Source organism: Cryptomeria japonica, chromosome 3 (assembly GCF_030272615.1).
Source record: "Cryptomeria japonica chromosome 3, Sugi_1.0, whole genome shotgun sequence".
NCBI classification, from domain to species: domain Eukaryota; kingdom Viridiplantae; phylum Streptophyta; class Pinopsida; order Cupressales; family Cupressaceae; genus Cryptomeria; species Cryptomeria japonica.
In genome coordinates this window covers 168,124,082-168,145,812 of record NC_081407.1, presented here as the reverse complement: position 1 = coordinate 168,145,812, position 21,731 = coordinate 168,124,082, and the positions used below count along the sequence as shown (strand labels likewise).

General features: G+C 36.3%; 1 protein-coding gene across 2 annotated transcripts in view; it reads right to left on the bottom strand.

Annotated features, from left to right (window-relative positions):
- Positions 1-21,731, bottom strand: part of LOC131048310 (RHOMBOID-like protein 10, chloroplastic) — a 79,746-nt gene that overhangs the window by 20,096 nt on the left and 37,919 nt on the right. For both annotated transcript variants that reach the window (XM_057982214.2, XM_057982215.2), the window contains 5 exons: positions 11,226-11,280; positions 11,073-11,153; positions 10,829-10,925; positions 10,650-10,717; positions 10,253-10,351 (listed from right to left, as the gene is read on the bottom strand). In XM_057982214.2, coding sequence (XP_057838197.1) covers positions 10,253-10,351; positions 10,650-10,717; positions 10,829-10,925; positions 11,073-11,153; positions 11,226-11,280 — 400 coding nt within the window. The remainder of the gene's footprint in view (positions 1-10,252; positions 10,352-10,649; positions 10,718-10,828; positions 10,926-11,072; positions 11,154-11,225; positions 11,281-21,731) is intronic.

Genomic DNA, 21,731 nt, shown 5'->3' with positions numbered 1-21,731 from the left:
CAAAGCACAATTGTTGTCAGTGGGGGAAAGCTTCACGTAATCTACTATCTATTTTCAATAGTAACTTTGGTCCTATGAAGCTCATCTCATTAACAATGTACTTACATGTCTCATGTCTTCTTGAAACATTGTTAGTGACTACCCCTTCAATGGTTGTGTTTATTTTGTTGGAATCTTAAGGGTTGATTGTATATTCGAGGCGTGTATGTTGAATGCAATGATTCTTGTCGGAGCAACAACATGAAGCAGGTTATTTTTTTTTATGCTAAACTCCACAACGCATGCTAGATGCAATGAATTGAATAGGATTTTCCTATACCTATTGTTCCTTGTATGATCAAGTGCAAGCATTGCTTGATGGCATTATCATTTATAGTGTTCATTAATAATGGTAAGTGTTAGTTCTTGTTTGCGAGATACTGGATATGGTGGATCGTTTAAATCTAATTTGGATTTGTCATCTTGTTGGAACATCTTGTTTGTGCTTATGAAATGTTCTACAATATCATGTAAATGTGGTGATATAGTACATTCATCACATTTGTTTATATTATCAAAGTCACCTCTACCAAGCATTTCAAGTGCATGCCAATTTGTGATATCAACATCCATTCATTCATTTTTATTGAATTTCCTATATCTTTCTCATTATCAATGGCCTCATCCTCTCCATGGCTAACCTCCAGATCAAGTAGGCACTCAACATGCCACACACAATATTTATTTATATTCATTTCCTTCCAATTTGCAACAATATCATCTTTAATGAGACCTATATCTGCAGCAATGCCACAAAAATGCTTGTAAGAAGTAGCTCACTCCAACAAAATGTTACAAAATCTTCTAAATCCTCATTTGGAATAGCATAGAATTGAAGAAAGACATTGACAATTGCCTTATTTTTCCTATGCTTCCAGTTGCACCCTTTGTGATTGCAAGAAAATGAGAATGATCAAACACATTAAATCAAAGCTATTGTTTCCATCTCAATAGTGCATTGTATGTAGGAATGTAGATAGCTCACCTATAATGTATTTTCATCTTGATTTCTTTTGATTTGGTGGAATACTTTTTGCCCAACATTTAGTGTCATTAATGGACGATTGCAAACAACAAGTGGCAATTTTTGCAATATATGCCATCTCTCTTGTGCACCTATACTGCAATCTGAAACAATCTTATTCATGAATTTTCTATATGCTGCTCGAGCCTGGCCTTTTAGCACTCGATTTCTAGATATGCATGTTAGCATATCAATACAACTCTCAAATATCCTTTCTGCCTTAGATGCATATTTGGCAATGTATTTAAGACAAGTGTTTTTGAAATGATAAGTTCGCAATCTATATTAACTCTTCATATTGAAATCATTTCTGGATTGTGTATATTTTAACCTGTCATCATTCTATGCAAGGGCATACGTTTTCTTTTTGGATTCATTGAAAGACAAAGAAAAGGTAACACAATCATTCCAAGGAGTTGTGTATCAACACTCTACAACCTAACCCTTCCTACACAAGCATGTTGTTTCTATACATTTTGTGTGCCTTTGAACGTGATTGATTAAATCTTCATAGTCATCAAACGTATTTTTAGAGAAGATCTCATTTGTATTTAGTAAGCAAGGATCATCTTGCACAAATCAATGCCGTGTGTTGTTTTTGTTAGATGGAGTACGAGGGTTCCATGCACTAACATATTTCTCAAAGAATGACTTTGCTCTTTCTACATCTACATGGTTTCCCCATTCAAGGTTGTCCATGTCCATTGCATTGTCAACCCAAATGAATCCATATACATGTGCAGACTCTCGATGTTCCCATTCATATCTATATCAATAAGTTCTTGAACAAAGGAACTTCTCTATTACTTCTTCACAAAAGACTGTGAACCACTGATGCAAGTGTAAGGATGTGGTATGTTGTAAAGTACCCGATGGCACCCCCAACCGTACGACAACCCTACCACTGAAATGAACCCGACGGCACCCCAGCCGTACGGTCAACAGCAGAGAGCACCGAGTTGGACCGCTGACACCCCAATCGTACAGCAACCTCCCCGTACGCTCGACACCCTCCTCACCGTACGGACACCCCTCCACTGTACGGACCACCCCGTACGGACAACATGACCAACATCCACCGTACGGCCAATACACCGTACGCCCAACGCAAGTGACAGTTCGGTGTTGCATAGAGAAAGGGGAAAGAATTTAAATATTCCAGTCACAAGAGATTTTACTTGCTGAAGATATAATCTGAGGATTCGCACATGCAAGAGAAATTATATTGATAATGATCTTACAACAGATTACACAGACTCCGGACAGAAGCAGAATAGGGTGAGGAGGAACTCCCACCGAAACTGCGGATGCCAAGTAGGGAGGATCTCTCACCTTCGAAATGACAGACAAGTTGAACTCCAATTGGAATTCGCACATATAAAGAACAATACCAAAATTCGCATGCCTACGACAATGACAGACTCGGCCATAAATATGGGCTCCATGAAAGTTACCGAAGGGTTACAAATGGACCGACAATACAAAAACTAAACTAATTAAATAAAAGGGCCCGAAAGATTTATTATTAAATTTGGGCCATACAATAAGGTATTTAAATTTATTATTTAATTATATCGGGGACATTACAAATCCTCGCCACCCAAAGATTGCTTGCCCTCAAGCAATCCATCATCAAACGGTTTGCCCACTGCAGAGATCCAAGGTCCCAAACCAAGCGCAGACACCGATAGCTGAAATCTCCATGCCACAACATGACCATGTGCCCACACATGAAAGTAAGTGAGAAGAGTAAACCTCCCTCCAGCTTCCACTACTCCACCCTGATATAAACGTTGCCATGCCTGGAGTCGTCAGGATCCCATTGAAACCAATCATCAAACACATCGATGCCCAGATCCCAAGCTATCATGCCATCATGCCAATCAGTCATTTTCCAATGATGGTCTGGAATCTCAAAACTCATCTGCAACAAGTTCTTCTCATGTAGATGCCGCTCTTCCTGAAAAGCAACACTCATGTCTATCGCATGTTCTTCATACCACTGTGATGTTCCAGAATCCCTGTCACTCCCTATGTTTTGCGGAAGACTATGCACGCAGAATACCTCATGGGAGAACCACTCAGCCACTTGAGCTGCTTGGTATCCGGTGGAGATGGCAAAGAAATGGGCATACTTGGTCAAACGATCTGCCACGACGAAGATGCAATCCTTTCTTTGCACTAGGGGAATCCCGGTAATGAAATCCATCGAGATGCTATCCCATTTCTGGTCGGGGATTGGCAATGGTTGCAGCAGTCCAGCGGGTAAGGTGTGCTCAGATTTGTTTTGCTGACAGGTGGAGCATTCCCGCACGTACTACAGAACGTCATTCTTAAGTCCCTTCCAGGAAAACCTCTCCCAGACCTGTCTGTAGGTTTTCAAGTATCTCGAGTGTCCGGCCAAGGGAGAATCGTGCATTTCCTTCAGAATCGTCTCCTTTATCTTGGACTCAGGCACCAGATAGATTCTATCCTTGTAGTAAATGATGTCATCAACCACCTTGTATCTGTCATCCTGCACTTGACCATCCATCAGTTCGCAGGCAAAAGTATTCTTGGAGTATTCAACCAACAGATGTTCCTTCCAATCCGCCGAAGTCTGGGATAGAGAACATATGGCAGGCCTTCTCATGAGGGTCTGGGAGAGCTTCTGCTCACCACTTCTTAACTCCCTCAACACATCTATCAATCCATCACCCGGTGCCATGATTCTCCCAACAGGCTAGCAGAATTACAAGCTCTGATACCACTATAAAGTACCCGACAGCACCCCCAGCCGTACAACAACCCTACCACTGAAATGAACCCAACGGCAGCCCAGTCGTACGACAACCCCCCTGTACGGTCAACAGCAAAGAGCACTAAATTGGACCCCTAACACCCCAATCGTATGGCAACCTCCCCGTATGGTCGACACCCTCCTCACCGTACGGACACCCTCCTCACCATACGAACAACACAACCAACGTCCACCGTACAGGCAATACACCGTACACCCAGCACAGTACGACCCTCCTTCCATACGCCCAATGCAAGTGACAGTTCGGTGTTGCATAGAGAAAGGGGAAAGAATTTAAATATTCTAGTCACAAGAGATTTTACTTGCTGAAGAAATTATCTAAGGATTCGCACATGCAAGAGAAATTATATTGATAATGATCTTAAAACATATTACACAGACTCCGAACAAAAGCAGAATAGGGTGAGGAGGAACTCCCACCGAAACTACGGATGCCAAGTAGGGAGGATCTCTCACCTCTGAAATGACAGACAAGCTAAACTCCAACTGGAATTCGCACATATAAAGAACAATACCAAAATTCGCATACCTACAACAATGACAGACTCGGCCATAAATATGGGCTCTGGGAAAGTTCTCAAAGGGTTACAAACGGGCCGACAATACAAAAACTAAACTAATTAAATAAAAGGGCCCGAAAGATTTATTATTAAATTTGGGCCAGACAATAAGGTATTTAAATTTATTATTTAATTATATCGGGGACATTACATATGTAGGTTATTAATTATGTTATCCATGTGATCATTGCTAGTTCGAGGTCTCATTGGTATGCCATTCGAAAATAGTTGTTGTAAATCTGACCATTTAGTATCTGCAGCACTTAATGTAAAGAAGAGAGTGGAGGATTTCTATTTGGTTGAACGTATTTGAAAGCTCACCATGACACTTATTCCAATATGAGCAGGTCCCTCTTAGGGAAGATCCAAAATGCATCAGTAGTTGAGCCAATTGAATGTCAAGCAATCGTTTTACATGGAGACAAAGATTATCAATGGTGGTTGGTATGCAATCCTCTGCATTTTCTTGACAAACATAGAGGCAAGTCCTTGGCTTCAATGGCATATCATAAGATTAAATACAAGATATCAAAATCTTCGATGGCTTCCAAATCTATTATCGTCAAACCTAATTAAGTGCAGCATGTATTCATGCATTTTAACTTGTCTATACTGAGGTTGCAATTGTAGTGCAACACCATTTGGGAAGAGTGTGGGAACAACTATATTTGATAGGCTCTTGGTATTGTATTCATTTATTGGATAAGAGTCAAATTGTTGCCAATGAATAAGAGTGTCATGTTCATCTATAATTTCTAAGGCTTCTTTGATGATTTCTAGCTCATGATGTCTATTTGGTAATTTAGCCATAAATGATTATGAGTAAGTTATTTCATTTTCAGGTTGATCTTCAACAATCATAGATTTAATGTCTGGTGCTAACATATATTCACTTTCAGCATTAATGGTATGAAGTGTGTTTAAAATGTATGTACTTGTATCAGGTAGTTGTAATGAGTCAACATCCATTTCAACATCTTAGTATGGGTCCTATGTGATCTTGTACTATAGTGCAGCCCACACACAACTTATACTTACATAGCAATCATAATGGTTCTCTTGTTTATGAAATCTTCAAACTATTAAGACATCCAAGTTTGTAATTTGATGTGTAAAATATTTTGCTATTGTTTTATATATATATATATATATATATATAAGGAAAACAACAAGATACATATCCACCACGAAGGTCCAAAGAGATTAGAGGCAGAGTTAAGTACCTGCCTCCAACCCTAGGAGAAGTCACAGTCTAGGACACTAACTATCATATACCAGATATACAACATATATGACAAATGTACAAAATGAGACCATCTGTGCAACTATATACATGACAAAATGTCTCCCAAGTAACTAAGTATATCTCCAAAGAGAAACATATCCAGCAAAAGAGAGGCGGGGAGTGGCTAACAGTCCATCCACACTGTCCATCCCATCGGGCCCTCCATCCATACAATCCTCTTATCATCTCTCATCTGAAACATCTGAATTATCTGTTGCCACACCACATCTCTATTCCCTTGGATTTAATCCATGAGTGCATCTAGAGTGTTGACAAACAGGGTCCTCTCCAAATTGGCTCTCCCCCTTGCTATTGTTTTGATAGCTTGTGCAAAACTAATTGTGTGACCACTATATTTATATTGTCCTCCATGAGCATGGATCACTTACAATATTGAATTCACTTGTCCTATGAGCATCTCTTCGACCTAGGCAAGATTTTTTAACTTGACCAGTTGTTTCCCTAAGTCAATATTATTAGATGCTGAGAATCGATGTCTTCCTTTCTAATGAAAGAATCTAATACAAATTGGGTCACTATTTGTTGAACTGGTGTACATTCTAGGGTAGCATTCATCGGATATTGTGCATGTTTGATAGTGCATCCATTCTATTGTGAAATCTTCTAAAATCTATTATGAAGTCATTGTTGGATTTTGGTAAGGTTGTGGTTTGATTGTGAAGATGTTGCATTATTTGTTGTGAACTCATTGATGCACTTTTGGCATAAGAGTCTTCAAGTTGGGATGTTGTTGAAAGGAAAAGGGCATCCCAAAAAGACCTTTGAGAATCATTATGAGCCTTCAGTATCCTTTGTTTCTTTTAATTAAATGTTTAATGTCATGATACATGAACACACTCGTAGGATCATAGCCTTAACATGGAGAATACATCTTGCTCTTCTCTGGAAAAAATCTAATAGCAGAACAATAGCTCTATAATAATCACCCTCCCATCCTTCTACAATAAATAATACAACAAATATTCAATAATATATAAGCTAAGTGCCAAAGAAAGCAACTCCATCTTCAACAAAGCAAAAAAGCTGAATAAAGCACATCATCTATGGCTCTAAATTCATCATGCATATCCAACGAAAGCTATCCTCTTCCTTGGTTATAAATCTTCAAAGAAAGCATTTCAATCCTTAACTTTGCCTCCAAGAAAAGATGAAAGCAAAATATTACTTTCTTTGCTTTTCCTAAAATAAAACATGCACAACAAGTCTCTCTTCTAAACATAGGAGATTGTCGCAACCCTCTTTTATTTGTCTCTTATCCATTATATTGTTACAACATAATAGTTATGTAGATAGTTAAGAGATTTAGATCCTGATTAGATTTCATTATATGAACTTTATTTTATTTGTATTTAATAACTGTTAGGAAAGTTTGTGTGTGTGTTTGTGTATATGTATATACTCTTTTTATTTTCCCATAACCATTGCACAAGTGCCATTAAGGCACACTACATTAATAATTTAATAATGACTAAAAATAACAAGCATGAAGGGACTGGAGAGAGAGACACGGCATTAAAAGAATTTCAACACACTACATTGTTAGTGACTAAAAATAACCAGCATGAAGGGACTGGAGAGAGAGACAGAGCATTAAAAGAATTTCAACTATTTCATATAAGAAGAGGTGAGAGAGTAATGAAGTTTAGCAAGTATATTAATAAGAACATATGTTTGTTTTTTTGTTTTCTTTTTAAGAACCTAATCATATTAGATAGAAATCAAGGTGTACATATTCACCCATTCCAAGCCTGAAAGCTATTAGTCCAAGCCTGGGCCATATAGAGAGAAGGATAACTAATACAATACATTGGGATAAATTACAATCCAAAATCTAGCTCAAATCCTCTTGAAGCTTGGTCGACCACCAATGGGGGGGCGAACCATAACAAATAAGGTTGTAGTGTCAAGAGCTCAATTGGCTAGCCCATCAGCTACTTGATTGCACTCTCTGGGAACAAGGCTGAATTTAACCTCTTAGAACTTGTCCTGCAACATATTATTTGGTTTTGAGGACATATTTTGGTTTTTCATTTTTCAGATATGAAGAAAAAGGGTGTGGTTCATTGGAAGCAACATAGATGAAAAGCTCTGCAAGTACTCACAAAACTTGAAAGTGCTCCCACCACAAAAATAGCAACAAGTTACTAGCTGAATAACTCGTTGCCGATTTTTCATAAAAACTAGGGTCAATTTTTTCATAAAAAATTGCACAGCCAGAAATTCATCAAAAACTTGTTCCAACACAAAATATAATTGTGTAGTGTCCCCATTTAATAAAATAATTCAATAAAATGGCTAAGGAGGTGTGCGAACCAGGAAGTCACTTTGTTTATAAAAAGTGAAATACTACTTTTTATTAAAAAGTAGTATATTATAAAAGTGACTTTATTAGAAATGAAAAGGGGAAAAAGAAATTAAAAATAAAAATTAAATTTATTTTCCCTCATATGGGGCGGCCAGCTTATGGAAGTAGAAAATTATTTAAAAACAGTAAATGTTTCCTTTTTCTCTATAAGGACTTTATCTTCATTTTGGAGGGTATCATTGAGTTTATTTATTCTTGTGGAAATTTTCCTATTGGCTATAGCTTGGTTTCAGCTTCATTCCAAGGACGAAAACCCAAAGCATTATTGTTCTTGGTGGAAGATTTAAAACCTAAACCCCCTTCCTGTTTAGATTAACAAAGAATTTCCCCTTTAACAAGGGACTATTTTCTTTTTTCTCGCATTTTTCTTCTCTTCTTGAGGATGAAAACCTTCTAGAATTCATAAGATTCGAGGACAAAAACCCTTGTAGTTTTCAGTGCATTTCCACACAAAGATTGCACGTGCTTCATCTAATGAAGATTTTCAGCAACCAATTATTGTTTCCAGTTTGATAATTTCTATATTTTCTGTGAGAGGTTTTGTGGTCACTATTGTTTGTTTTGGTGAGAAATTTCAATGATTTGTTCAAGCTTTCAGTTGTGTTGCAGCTTATGGTTAATATATATTTTATTAATGCATATTTTCAAAAGTTTTTGGAGGTTTTAACTTCCATTTGTAGGCTGTACTGTTTGTGATCATGCCATTCCAATCTCTATGGCTAGCTATTCTAGTTTGCTTGCTGATTTATGCTGATTAGAACTTGTTGCAAGCCATACGCCTGCATATATTTTGGTTATTTTCTGCTGATTGTTTTATGACTGCTGGGAGTTGAATATAAGGTTGTTTTGATTATTAAAACCTGGTTGTACCTCATCAATACGAGGCCATGCTGCATCAGTTTGAGGTATATATTTTGTTGGTAATTATTTTGGATCTAGACATTGGAAATAACTACTATTTTTGTTTCAGAAAATACTTATGTGGCCGGCCATACTCCATTGTGCTACATCATACCAAATGAATACTAGCAGCACCATGTGAAAGTTCTTCAATTGAGCAGAGATTCTTGTTGTATGTGAGTTGGGTGTTGACATTATGGTACCATGTGAAAGTTTTCAGACTATGCTATTATGAGGGAGAATATATTTGCTACTCCAATTTCCACCTAAATTTATCCAATCAACCCTATCCAATAAAACAAACCTGCTAATTGCCCCTAGATAATTTAGCTTATTAACAATACTTTTAAGCTTGGTTCAACCAAACTACAACCTATTACATAACAACATAAGATATTGAAGCATAGTTATAATTCACACTAATATCACAAAGCTTGATGATTGAAAAAAGATAAAAACGGAAATGGTGCTTGGAGACTGTTTTCTGGTGTAGCATACTAACGCATTAATTAGGTTATGTCTAAACAAAAACACCCTCAAATCTTGATGAGGAGAAACTACTTACTTAATAATTGATCGACATGCTAAAAATAAAATTTGATTGCTGTTGCAGCTAAAAATACTAGAATCTGCCATCCAGCAAATGTTAAGCAAGTAAATTTGGAACCTCAAGTTTAAATTTTATAAGGGAACTAGGACCTTTGTTTCATCCATATACTCAAAAATCATCATCATCATGATAAAACAAACCATATCTCTATGACAAAAGTTTAAACACATTAAAAGGGTCAACACATAGGCATATTATCCACAACCAGAACCATAGATGTCAACTTTTACGTCTGCTCATTAACTAAGATTGTTATGAAATGGTTCCTCCTCTAGTTTGATGTAGGGCTAAATTCATAAGTTTAATTAGCTAACTTTGAACCTATGTATAAGATTCCATTGTAAAGGTGTCTTGTTTTAACAATATACTAGTGATTGAGGTCCAGGGCCTTGGATAGATATTGGTTCATAAATTTCTGTATTTTATAAAAATTGACAAAGGATAGGTGTAAAACTAAATGAGATGGAGGCATGAAACAATTGAGAGTTTGTGTCACATGAAATGGGATCAAATTGGGATCAAATTGTGTAACTCTATAGGTTTTCTTTTGAGCTCACTTCACCCACCTTCTATAGACATGCTTATTTAGTCTCACATCTGCCCCAATGTTAGTATACAACTAAAAGAAGAAAATGCAAAGATGTTTACCATGTTTGCTGCAATGTTTAAAGCAATTTCAATTAAACTTTCCCATCCACGACTTGAGAGATTTTTGTGTCTAAAATTAAAAACAGCCAAAGAGCCAACCTGTTAAGGAAACAAGACAAAGTAATCCTACATTAGATCAGCATTATCCCACTATATATTATCAACCAAATACAAGTCAAAGGATTCAAAAGAAAAGTAAGATCATTGTATCAAATGTAAACACACACATAATCACAAAATGTTCCTTCAAAGAACTACAGGAACCATTCCATTAAAGGATATCACAGGGAGCAAGTGCTAAAAAATCCAAAAGTTTTGGATCCATTCATCAAAATCACATTTGAGAAATCATAAACTAGGGTCAAAAGAGCCGAGCATGGTTATTCAGCTTACTTACAAGACCAAAAATTGCTCCTGAAGCACCTAGAGAAGATGCCTTGTTGAGATAGTAACTCATCGTTGCACCTGATTAATGCTCACATGCAAAGTGTTATACCGATTGAAAAAGCTTGAAAAGATTTCATATAAATTCAGAGTGATTTAGATTTCACAGCAAGATTTTTGTTAAATGATTACTTGTGATGGCAGAAGCCATATAAACTGCAAAAAATCTCTTAGGCCCAAGTAATTCCTCCACCATTGGACCAACTGAATTCAGAGAAAAACAGTTAACCTGCATAGATTATAGCTAAGAATTTATTCTCATCCAAAATAACTTTACAATAAAAATCTGATATGTTGAATAAATTTGACCTATTTATAGTGTTTTTCCTTGCCTTTAAATTCAGGAAAAGAAAATAAAAATCCAAACAACACAAACCAAGAGATGGACAACATTTGCATGAAGAAATGATGAAGTCACAAGTCTCCACGTTTGACCATCATTTATCAAACTATTAACCTGCATGCATAATATTACAGTTCAATTATATGAAAGCAAAATACCACGCTACAATTGAGATAGAATCTCTACCTTAGCTCCCCAAAAGGTGACCTTTCCTCGAGATACAATCTGACCAACATAAAGCCTGTAATGCCACCATAGAAAGACATCAAAGGTTAAGATATATATGACTGAATTCTGCAAGCAACATAAAGGGAAAGAGGCCAGTAAACTAAACAAAGTCAAGTTATGTCAAACCTATGTACCAAAATCATGTTAGAATATGTTGTAAAGATAGTACCAGCTCTAACAGAAAAATATGCAGAAGTTCATATGTGTGTGATAAGTTAGCACCGGATTATAGATCCAGCTATTGTTAGCATTTTCTTAAATATGTGTATTATTGGTTGAAAAGGGTTACATCAATCATGATCAACATGTAATAGATACTTTCAGGTATTGCTAGTTGTTAATATGTGTTTTCCCAATGTCCAAATTTAGAGGATCGCCACAGAACTAAGAAGGAAGGAAGCCCAGGCAATTACAAAGACAGTAAAAGTACTTGAATGAATGTCACACCATTGATGTAAGCAATGTCCAAAGATAGAAAGTGAAAAGAAAGCACTCAAGTGAGAACCTCGATGCCCACTCTATGATGTTCGAGTTTATAATCTTGTCTAGGACCTGGTAATATTCTCTTTATATATTTTAGGCAGTCATTTACTCAGGTCAGTCTCCTTTGTTACGTATATATACACAGCCAAACCCAGTATTTTATCATTAATTTTATAAAATGCTGTAGCTTATTGGCACCATCACATTTTTTATCTCTTTTATCATATTGTACTCGTCTTAATAAAGTTTATTCTTTTCTTTCCTAAAGGTGCATACCTATTAATTGCTAGCTATCATGTTATCACCCAATCATGATCTCAATTCAAGTGGGAGTGTGGCAGCCTTGATACATCCTCAATTAGATAGTAGCTAAAAAATAATAATTTATACATAAGAAGTTCAGATAGGTAATTGTATATTATATTTATAATGATTGTAGCATGAAGACATTATGGAGCAAAATTGTCTTATTCCATAAGACCTCACGATTTTCCTGTCAAGGATCCAAGCGAAGCATAGAGAGGAAGATGTAGTGATGAAGACCAGAAATTTGATATGCTATTCCCCATTCTCATATCAAGGGATGATGACTTAATAGCATAAAATATACTGAGTTACACAGTTCATACTGAAACAGTGATCATCTCTTATGCATTGATCTATAACATCTGTCATACAGAGGAAAGACGATGGAAATAATGAGTAGCATATTCCATCATCATCATCAAGACAGCTGATTGCCTCATGGATACAGTTGTGAGCAATATATATTATCAAGAAGCAGATCACTGGTTGAGAAGAAGCCGATAATCCATATCAATAAGGGAGTTTGAGTATATCATCTGACAATATCGATCGATTAAAGCATCAACTACAAGTATCAATTGAAGGATAAACATATCCAACCATTCTCTATTATCACTAATAGAAAGAGTAAGTATCAGCATTGTGTGACCCCGATCCTTTAAACAGAAGACCATTACTTTGGCCATCAATCATTATCACAGGAAGAAGACTTATCATATCTTAAGATAAGACATATTAGCCTCACATGGAAGGAAGGGATTAGCCGGTTAAAGAACATACTTTTCTTTAAACAATCCAACTACACTAACTAATCAATGGGTTGATTAAACCATGATTAATCATCAAGTTCAATCAGTCATCTAACTAGTTGTTAAACAGCAAAGTAATCAAGAGGCACGATTTGTCTAAAAGAAAAGGTGCGATCAAGGAAAAGGTTGTATCCATCACCAAACAAAGGGGTGCAACCATTCAACTGTTCAAAGATATATTTAATGAGGATCACATACTCATTTCAGATGATAGAATCTTTTCTCTTTTATATATCCTATTTGGATCGCTCAATCGGAGCATTTAGCCAAGTGTCAAGAATCGGTTGCTTATAGAACAAATTCAATATCAGAGAGAGCACCACCATTGTTGCAACTTGCAAGCACATCAAGTCAAATCAGAAACAGCATCATCTACCATTGCTGCAAGCATATAAATTCAGATCAGAGACAGCAACCAATTGATATAAGCGATACCCTCTTATTTGCATATCCATATCGTCACATCAGGCACAGCAACATATTGCTGCAAGCGATATCATACCTATTGCATATCCATATCGTCACATCAGGCACAGCAACATATAGCTGCAAGCGATATCATACCTATTGCATATCCATATCGACATAGCAGACACAGCAACATATCTTTATACATAATTGCATATTCGTATAAGACATATCTGAAGCAGCAAATCATTCATCGCTATAAGCGACAGGAAGACATAATTTGGAGCATACTTCATATTGCTATAGCATAAACAGCTACTGATCATCATAGCATAATTTCCAATTGTCATATCAGAGAAGGCTAATATCTTTTAGCAGCGAGACACGTCGTTATTAAGATCATCTTTGCATATTTGTCAATCATATATATCTGAGCTAGCAAGATAATCTTATCATTATTGCAGTGAGTATTGATATATAGACCAAATCATCTTGCATATACTAAATTGATTGAATCAGAGATAGCAGTGATATTGCCTCATATATCCTATCATTTTTATAGCATAAATATTAGAAATGGTATCATTGATTATCATCCTTAAGTGTTATTTGAGACTTTGCGGAAAGAAGTCTCTTGCAATTGATTTTTGCAAGTTAATTGTCCCAATTTTATAAGTTCTAACAAAGGGGACATTACAGGGAGCCTATCATTGATTATTATCCTTAGTGTTATTTGAGACTTAATGGTTCTTGTACAATCACAAACATGTGTAGCCACTTCTTAGAACTAGTTTTATTATGTCAAGTGTTTTATTGATTACAATGCACATTTTGTTTGGTGTATACATAATACTAAGACCTTTTTCTTATTTGCATAATAGTAGAAAAACCTGACCAAGAAAATATAACAGATATACAAACTAAGACCACTCGAAATAAGTGTTAAATCTATGTTACCAGCTTGCTCCCCTGCAACCCTAGATTCAAACCTGATTCATTTTGGATGCAGATTCAAAGTACAATTCCCTATGGGTGCCGACAAGGTTTAGCAATCAAAGAACAAAATCATCTAGGTAGATCCATTTGTGTGGCATTTTGGTGTAAGCATCGGATCTTGCCCAAGCTAGAAGGATGCACTTATGCCAAAATCTATTGTGTTGGAATTTATTCGAGAGAGAAAAACCAGATAAAGCAATTACCCTTAGAGCAGGTCTTTATTTGCAAAGAGAGGACCATGATTGAAAAATCCCCCTATTTTCCCATCACTTAGTATTCCTGAAGATGTGTTAGAAAGCCAACCATATTTGGCCACACATGAAGAAGAGCACACTGCACATAAGAAAAAAAGACACCATGGGAAGCATTTCAAAATGAATCCTTAGTGATTGCTAATCAACACATTGTAAGATGTGTATATGCAAATGGCTTGTCTTTAAATGATGTTTAGTCACCATACTGGCAAGAAATGGTATAAAAAAATAATGATGCTCTAAAAGGATATGAGGGCTTGGGTTTTGAGAGTGCAATACCTAGTGGCAACAGAGGTGAAACTTGTAGAAGATTTATTGCAGCCACTAGGGATTGGTTGATTGAAATAGGGTTGTCCACTATTTTGATGGAAGGAAAGATGCCAAAAATCAGCCCTTGATCAATGCGATGTGGTCTTCCCTAAAGGAGCAATATTTTTGCACGCCAAAATTGTAATGAGCAAGTGAAGGGTTTACAATTTATTTTTGCCGTCCTCGTACAAGCCATTGAGTAAGTAGGGCTTGACAATGTTGTCTAAGTCATACACAAACAACACAAAAAATTACAAAGAGGCTTTTTTGTTGCTTGAGGCATGATATTCACATATTTTGGACACCTTGATCCATCCACCTACTTAACCAAATGCTACAAAATTTTGGCAACAAAATTGATTGGATCAAATAGGTGTATGCTAAGGCCAAAGAGATCTAAATGGGCATCACCAACCACCACATTTGCAAAGCATATTCATGTCATTCTCAAAATTGTAGCTACTAACAGTGTGACAGGTACAATTTTATGTTTCAATTTAGTATCTTTTTTAATTTAAGCATGTTTTCTTTTATCTTTATTTTTCATTTTTTTATTTATACTTTTAAATAGGTAGCTAAGACTTGATTTGTCTCCAACACAATAGTCTTGAGATGACTTGTGAAGGTGCAAATGACAATTTTTAGCATGGTCATCAGAAAACTTTGGTATGTATGGAGGCAATCCAATAGTGACAAGGCAATGAATGTTAAGCAAATGATCCTGGATGACTCTTGGTGGGATCATGTGAAATATCTTTTTGTTTCAACGAGCCCATTTTGAGTATGATTTCTTTTACTGGCATGGATAAGCCATGCTTGGGGGAAGTATATGATGCCATCAACTCAATGATTAAGAAAATAAAGACCATCATAAATGAAAGAGCAAGATCCTAGAGAAATTTTCTTCAAAAATGTGCAAACAATTCTTATTGAGTGATGGAAAATAATGACCACCCCACCACATCTTCTTACCTTTGCATTGACTCCAAAATATCATATCACTAAGATCCTTTCTTTGCTACAAGAATTGAAATAGGGTCTTTTATTGCATTTTTCAAATCTGAAAAGGATATAGCTTTAATTCTCTATGAAAAGATGTGGTAGGGGGTGAATCATTCTCTCCTGATGAAAACATGGTTTCTAACCTTTAAGTGACTCCTATTAAGATTGGGCTTCCTAATCTCCCTCTTCAGTTTTGGATTGAATATTGTTTACAAGCTATTAGTAAATCCCTTGGTGAGTATATGTCTACTTATCCTAAAACCTTTGCCTACTCCCACAGCACTTCTGCTAGAATTTAGGTGGATGGATATTTCAAAACAACTCTTGCAAAAGTAAGGCTCCAAGTGGAGAATTGAATGTCAAATATATTATGAAAATTTAACCTCAATGTCAAAAATGTTTTGCAACAAGACACGTGGCTTTAGATTGTTTAAGCAAGAAGCATAAATCAATTGGTTATTCAGCCTGGTGGAAAGATGTTGAACCCTACCACTTAATAGTTTTGGGTGCGTTGGGAGAGCAAGTCCCAACTAAGCCTTCTAAAAAAGGTTCTTTAAGTTTCGAAGTCTTCTTTGGTACCTGACATGGGTGAAAAGATGCTTCATGAATCTTCATTAGCTCAAAGTGTAGATTCTTTAGGGAAGAAATTGTTTTGCCATGTGGGAGCTAAACTGGCTCCATTTTCCCCTCTTTCTAAGGCAGGAAATTCATCTAGTGATGATGCCCTATTTTCAAGGGAATTGATGGAAAATGAGAAATTATTGTAGCCTATGCAGCTACATGTAGATTTTCAATAGTGTAGATTGTAATTTGGTTTCCAATCACAAAAGAGGAAAATCTAAGAAAGTTTCCCCTCAGATGTTTATAAGATCTCATAGCAAAAAGCCAACAGACGAATGGTTACTTTTCTTGTTTCTCAAACACCTTAATTTTATATTTGTGACTCTTTGCCCTTTATTTTAGATTTATCTAAGGGATTGAACCTTAATAGAACCCAGAACTAATCAATCAAAAAAACATCTCGCAATGTTAGTTTACCACCCCATGGCATCAAGTGCATGAATAATCGATCTTCAACTAAAGAGACAATGTATGAGGGGCCCCCAAACCACCAAATTTCTCTGAGGCACAATCCCAACCTCATCCCTTTGTTTGGTATCAAGCTCAAGTACTCAAGACTTAGTCCCTGGTAAGCTCTTTTTTAGCCATTCAACTTCATGAATTGACAAAGGGCCACTTGAAATTACTTTTTTTTTTAATATAAGAATTAGTCTCTTGAAAGAATTAAAAAGATACTTATAAATCATATATATTTACAACGTTTACATGTTCCAATTTTAACTAAATGTAAATAAAACATAAGAAACAACAAAAATTGTGGTCATGTTGTTTCAGAATTGAAGGGGACTTGCATGAAATAGACCCACCCATTATTTAAAGTTTCCTTTAGATACAAATTAAATAAAAGCTTAAAAAAAAGCAAATTAAATTCAATGTAAATCAAGTTAAAAGAATATGGTAAACCTTGAAAATAATGATGTAATACCATGTTTTGATTATGGTAAACACTTTTGACCGAAGCAATGAACCAAAAACGGTTTTGAAAGGCCCCCAGAACCTCTTACATCAACAACCAAAAGAAACATGGGACCACGACCAACAAAGAACCGAATCAAAGCAAACCTCGAACAACAAGCTACCAATCAATTATTCAAGGAGGTTTGAATCCAAACCTCACCAAAAAGGCTTTGAAGAGGCATCAGACCAAAAATTTCAGGATTTCTTTTTTCCTTGCACGGGAAAACTTCACCAGTGTGGTCCCCTACAATGGTATGAAACACCATCCTTTGTTCAAAGACTGAGGACATTCCACATCAAGCGACTTGTCTTGAAGGAAAGGCCAAAAAAAAGAAACTTTCCTTCAAGCATCCTCTTGGAGAGCTCTTTTTCATTATGATAGTATTGAACCAGCAAGGACTCATAAAAAAATTTGTTGCTCCCAAATACCAAACTTCGAACACAATTTAATATTGTTTGGTAGCTCCTTATCATTTTCAACAATAAGACAAAATCTAGGAAAAAAGGAACCTTCTCCTACATTTTGTAACATTGTCAGTGGCCACAATATTAGCAGTTCCTTGAATGATACAATCATCCCAGAATTCCAAAGGGAGATCCAAGATTCTAACCCAAATAGAAACTAGGTTAACCTCGGAGGAATCAAAACCAGTAGTCCATCTTTTTTAAAGAAGATGTTCCTTACCAAAAAACCAAGGACCTCCCAAAAGTACTCTATTGAAGTCCTCAATGGATTGAAAAGAGAAAAGGAGGAAACCATTTAACAAGACTACCATACTAGGAAGATCTCAAACATTCCAACTATCAAGCACCCAGCTGTGAATAACATCAATGTTTGGCCTAAAAACAGAAAATATACCAACAAGGGTAGATTGCAGGCTAGCAAAACCTCTGTGATGAGTACAAGCATATACTAAGAGGGGGGGCTGAATCAATATAAGACAATATTTTACTTTTTCAAGTTAAGAACCACAATAATATCAATTGCACATCACAATTAAGAACACAAGATTTACATGGAAATCCTTTCGGGAAAAAACCACAAAAAAAAATTTGCTTATATAAAAACTTCTCTTACAAACTTCATAGGTATGAACCTATTGGGAAATCCAATTCTTGCTTATCTTTGTAGGCACCAACCCATTGGAGACACCGATCCCCACTTATCTTTGTCGGCACCAACCCATTGGAGACATCGATCCCCACTTGTCTTTGTAGACACCAACCCATTGGAGACACCAATCCCCACAACTAAGCATCAATTTAGTAAAAGACACCAATTTCTTCTATGGAAAGGCACCAACCTCTAAAACATCAAAATCTTAGTCTTCTTAAAAATAAATCTCCTTCAAAATCTGCTCCTCAAAACAATTTTCTGCTCAAAATAATTTTTTGCTCTTCAAATCTGCTTGTGCTTGTATGATATAACTTTATTCAACATACACTCTTCACCACAAAACACAAACTTCATTTATGCATGCTTGAGACAGGGCAACTTCTTGAAAGGACATCACATTTACAAAGGGAGGCAACACTTCATTTATATGCTACCTTTCATTACAACTCTTGGGCAATCGCATGAATGGCAGGCCCCTTAAATAAACATAAATTCATCTATTTTTAAGTTCCAAGAAGGGCAACACAATAAAGGGGGTTGGCCCAAAATTAAATATTAATTTATTTTTTAATTTTTATGTTCCAAAGAAGGTTGGCCAGCATAGGTATTAATTTAAATCTGTCTTGGGCACCAATATGAGGGAGGTTGGCCAGCATTCTTCAAAGATAATAAAATTGCCTTGAAAGAGGTGTGATATGCCCTTGAATATAGAGATTCAAATCTGATTTTGTTTGGTCTTTGAAAATCTGAATCCGGCCTTGACAGTATGTCCTCCTTTGACATCAAAAACAATAATTCTAACAATTTCCCCTTTTGTCATTGATGGCAACCTCTCGTGGAAATAATTTGTGAATATATAATGCTCCCCCTTTCTCTACATCAATGGCAAAGGAATCTTTAGAGTTGTAAGATTATGCAGTGATAAGCTCCCTCTAAATAATGTATCTCCTTAGTGACTAGATGAAAAGGATATCAGCCCCAACTTCTGTCTAAGATACTCAAAAGTTTCTTTTGATAGGAGCTTTGTGAAGATATCTTTAATTTGTTCTTGTGTAGCAATATACTCCAACTTAACCTACTAATTTGCAACATGCTCTCTTAAGAAATGACATTTGATTGGAATGTGCTTTGTTCAAGAGTGCATAACAAGATTCTTTGAGATGTTAACTACACTTGTGTTATCACAAAATATTGATATTGAATGATTGTATTCCACCTTAATGTCCTTCAACGTTTGCCTCATCCAAAGAACTTGAGTGCAACAAGATGTTGCTGCAATGTATTCAGCCTCTTTTGTGGATAGAGAAACGAAAGTTTGTTTCTTACTCAACCAAGATACAATATTGTTACAAAGGAAAAATGCTCCTCCACATGTACTCTTTATGTCATCAATGTTGTTGGCCCAATCTACATCAGTATATGCTGCTAAGGTGAAATCTTCACCTCTTGGATACCTGTTGACGTGTATTTTGTACACAATCATACACAGAATAAAATACCCAAGGGTACCTTATCCTCTCTTGAATAAAGCCTCTGATTGCTGAAGATGTCGCAAAAAAGGATCAATCAGGGTGACTCCAATGTTCTTTTATGTAGGGTCTCTACGTGTGGATAAGCACCAGTGGTCGTTGTGAATGCTGTTTCATCAAGGGGCCTTACGTCCTCTGAGCTGTAGGAACAAGATTTCCCTAAACTAATAAGTTCTCAAAAAGATCAAAAGGTAGAGTTTGCAAGGGATAAATTCTAATCTAATCCTAAGAATGACCTAATGTAGGCTAGACTTGGTAAGATTCTACCAATTTCAATATTGCCATGAAATAACAACCCAACTGAAATTGATGCGATCTTCTAAGGTAACAAATGATTTTTTCAATTCATCAAGGATCATAGACACTACCACAAAGGCACATATCCAAAGCTCAATGACGATTGAAGGTTTAAGTAATTCAAGTCTCTCCAGTTGACCACACAAGGCGTTCTTACAATCAGTAAGAAGCTAGTGGTTTGGGAACGTGAATCTCACCAAAATCAAGCCCAACACTTAGTCCTTCAAACTTAAATACTACTTCGACTGAGAATGATTCAAGAAAACAAACAACCATGAAGATAGCCACAAGAAATGCAATAAAACACCATAACTTCAATATTTTATTGATCTCAAAGCCAAAATAGACAACAATTGCTTGAAATTCTTTCTTCAAAACTCAATCTTGCTACAAAATAACTTTCTTCTCTCCAAAAACTCTAATCTTCTAACTATTTCTTATTGCTCACTATTTCTAATTACAAAATGAAAATGAATGAGGGTATATATAGCATCCTCAATTACAATGAACGGCCCAGATCAAAAGAAGATCGACGGCTGAGATTCTGACACCTAAACCCTAATTAGGGTTTTATTACAAAAGTTCCCTTTTTATTGAACAATATTAAATGCATAGCCAAATATTTAATTGGCACAAAAATCTAGGAAACATGGACCAATGATAATTAAGGTGCCACATCATCTACAACAACCTCTCTTCTAGAACCTTATTCCCTTTCCAATGCTCCTTTTTAGCATATGCAATGAATCTGGACACGATTCCCTCAATCTCAGCAATAGGAATCTCGGGAAGATTCCTCATTCGTTCCTCCAAGTGAATAATCTGATCAAAGGCCTTGAGAAGAGCTGCGTCCCATTCAGGTTCGAGTTCCTTGATTTTCTCAATCAAGAGCATAGTAGCAAACATTTGATCTCTTTGCTCATCTGAAATAACATTCTCATCTTTGCAAAAGATGACCTTGACCCTCTCTTCCAACTCTTGAAGATCCACATCTGTCTCAACTTCGATCCTTCTGCCAAGAATAGTACATAAAACCCCAAACACCCTGTCCTGGATTGGATGGATGACCTCCTCCACTTAATTGCATTTGGCGCTGGTGTCCTCGAAAAGAACTTCCTTCATCTGGAGTAAAGTAGACCACTGGAGTAAATTATGAGCTCCTCCATCCATTATCTTTTCTTGTGCTAAGGTCTTCCTTGGTGTTTGCCTGATTACTTGAAGAACAGGAATGATAACATCTTTAGTATGAGCAAAGGCGGCTACTGTTATCATTAGGTTGTGGATGATCTCAAGGACCTGGATAGCCCGATGAATGGTCTGCATCATTCTTGTTGCAAACTCAACGGCAACTGTATGGGATTTGTCAATCCAAGAGC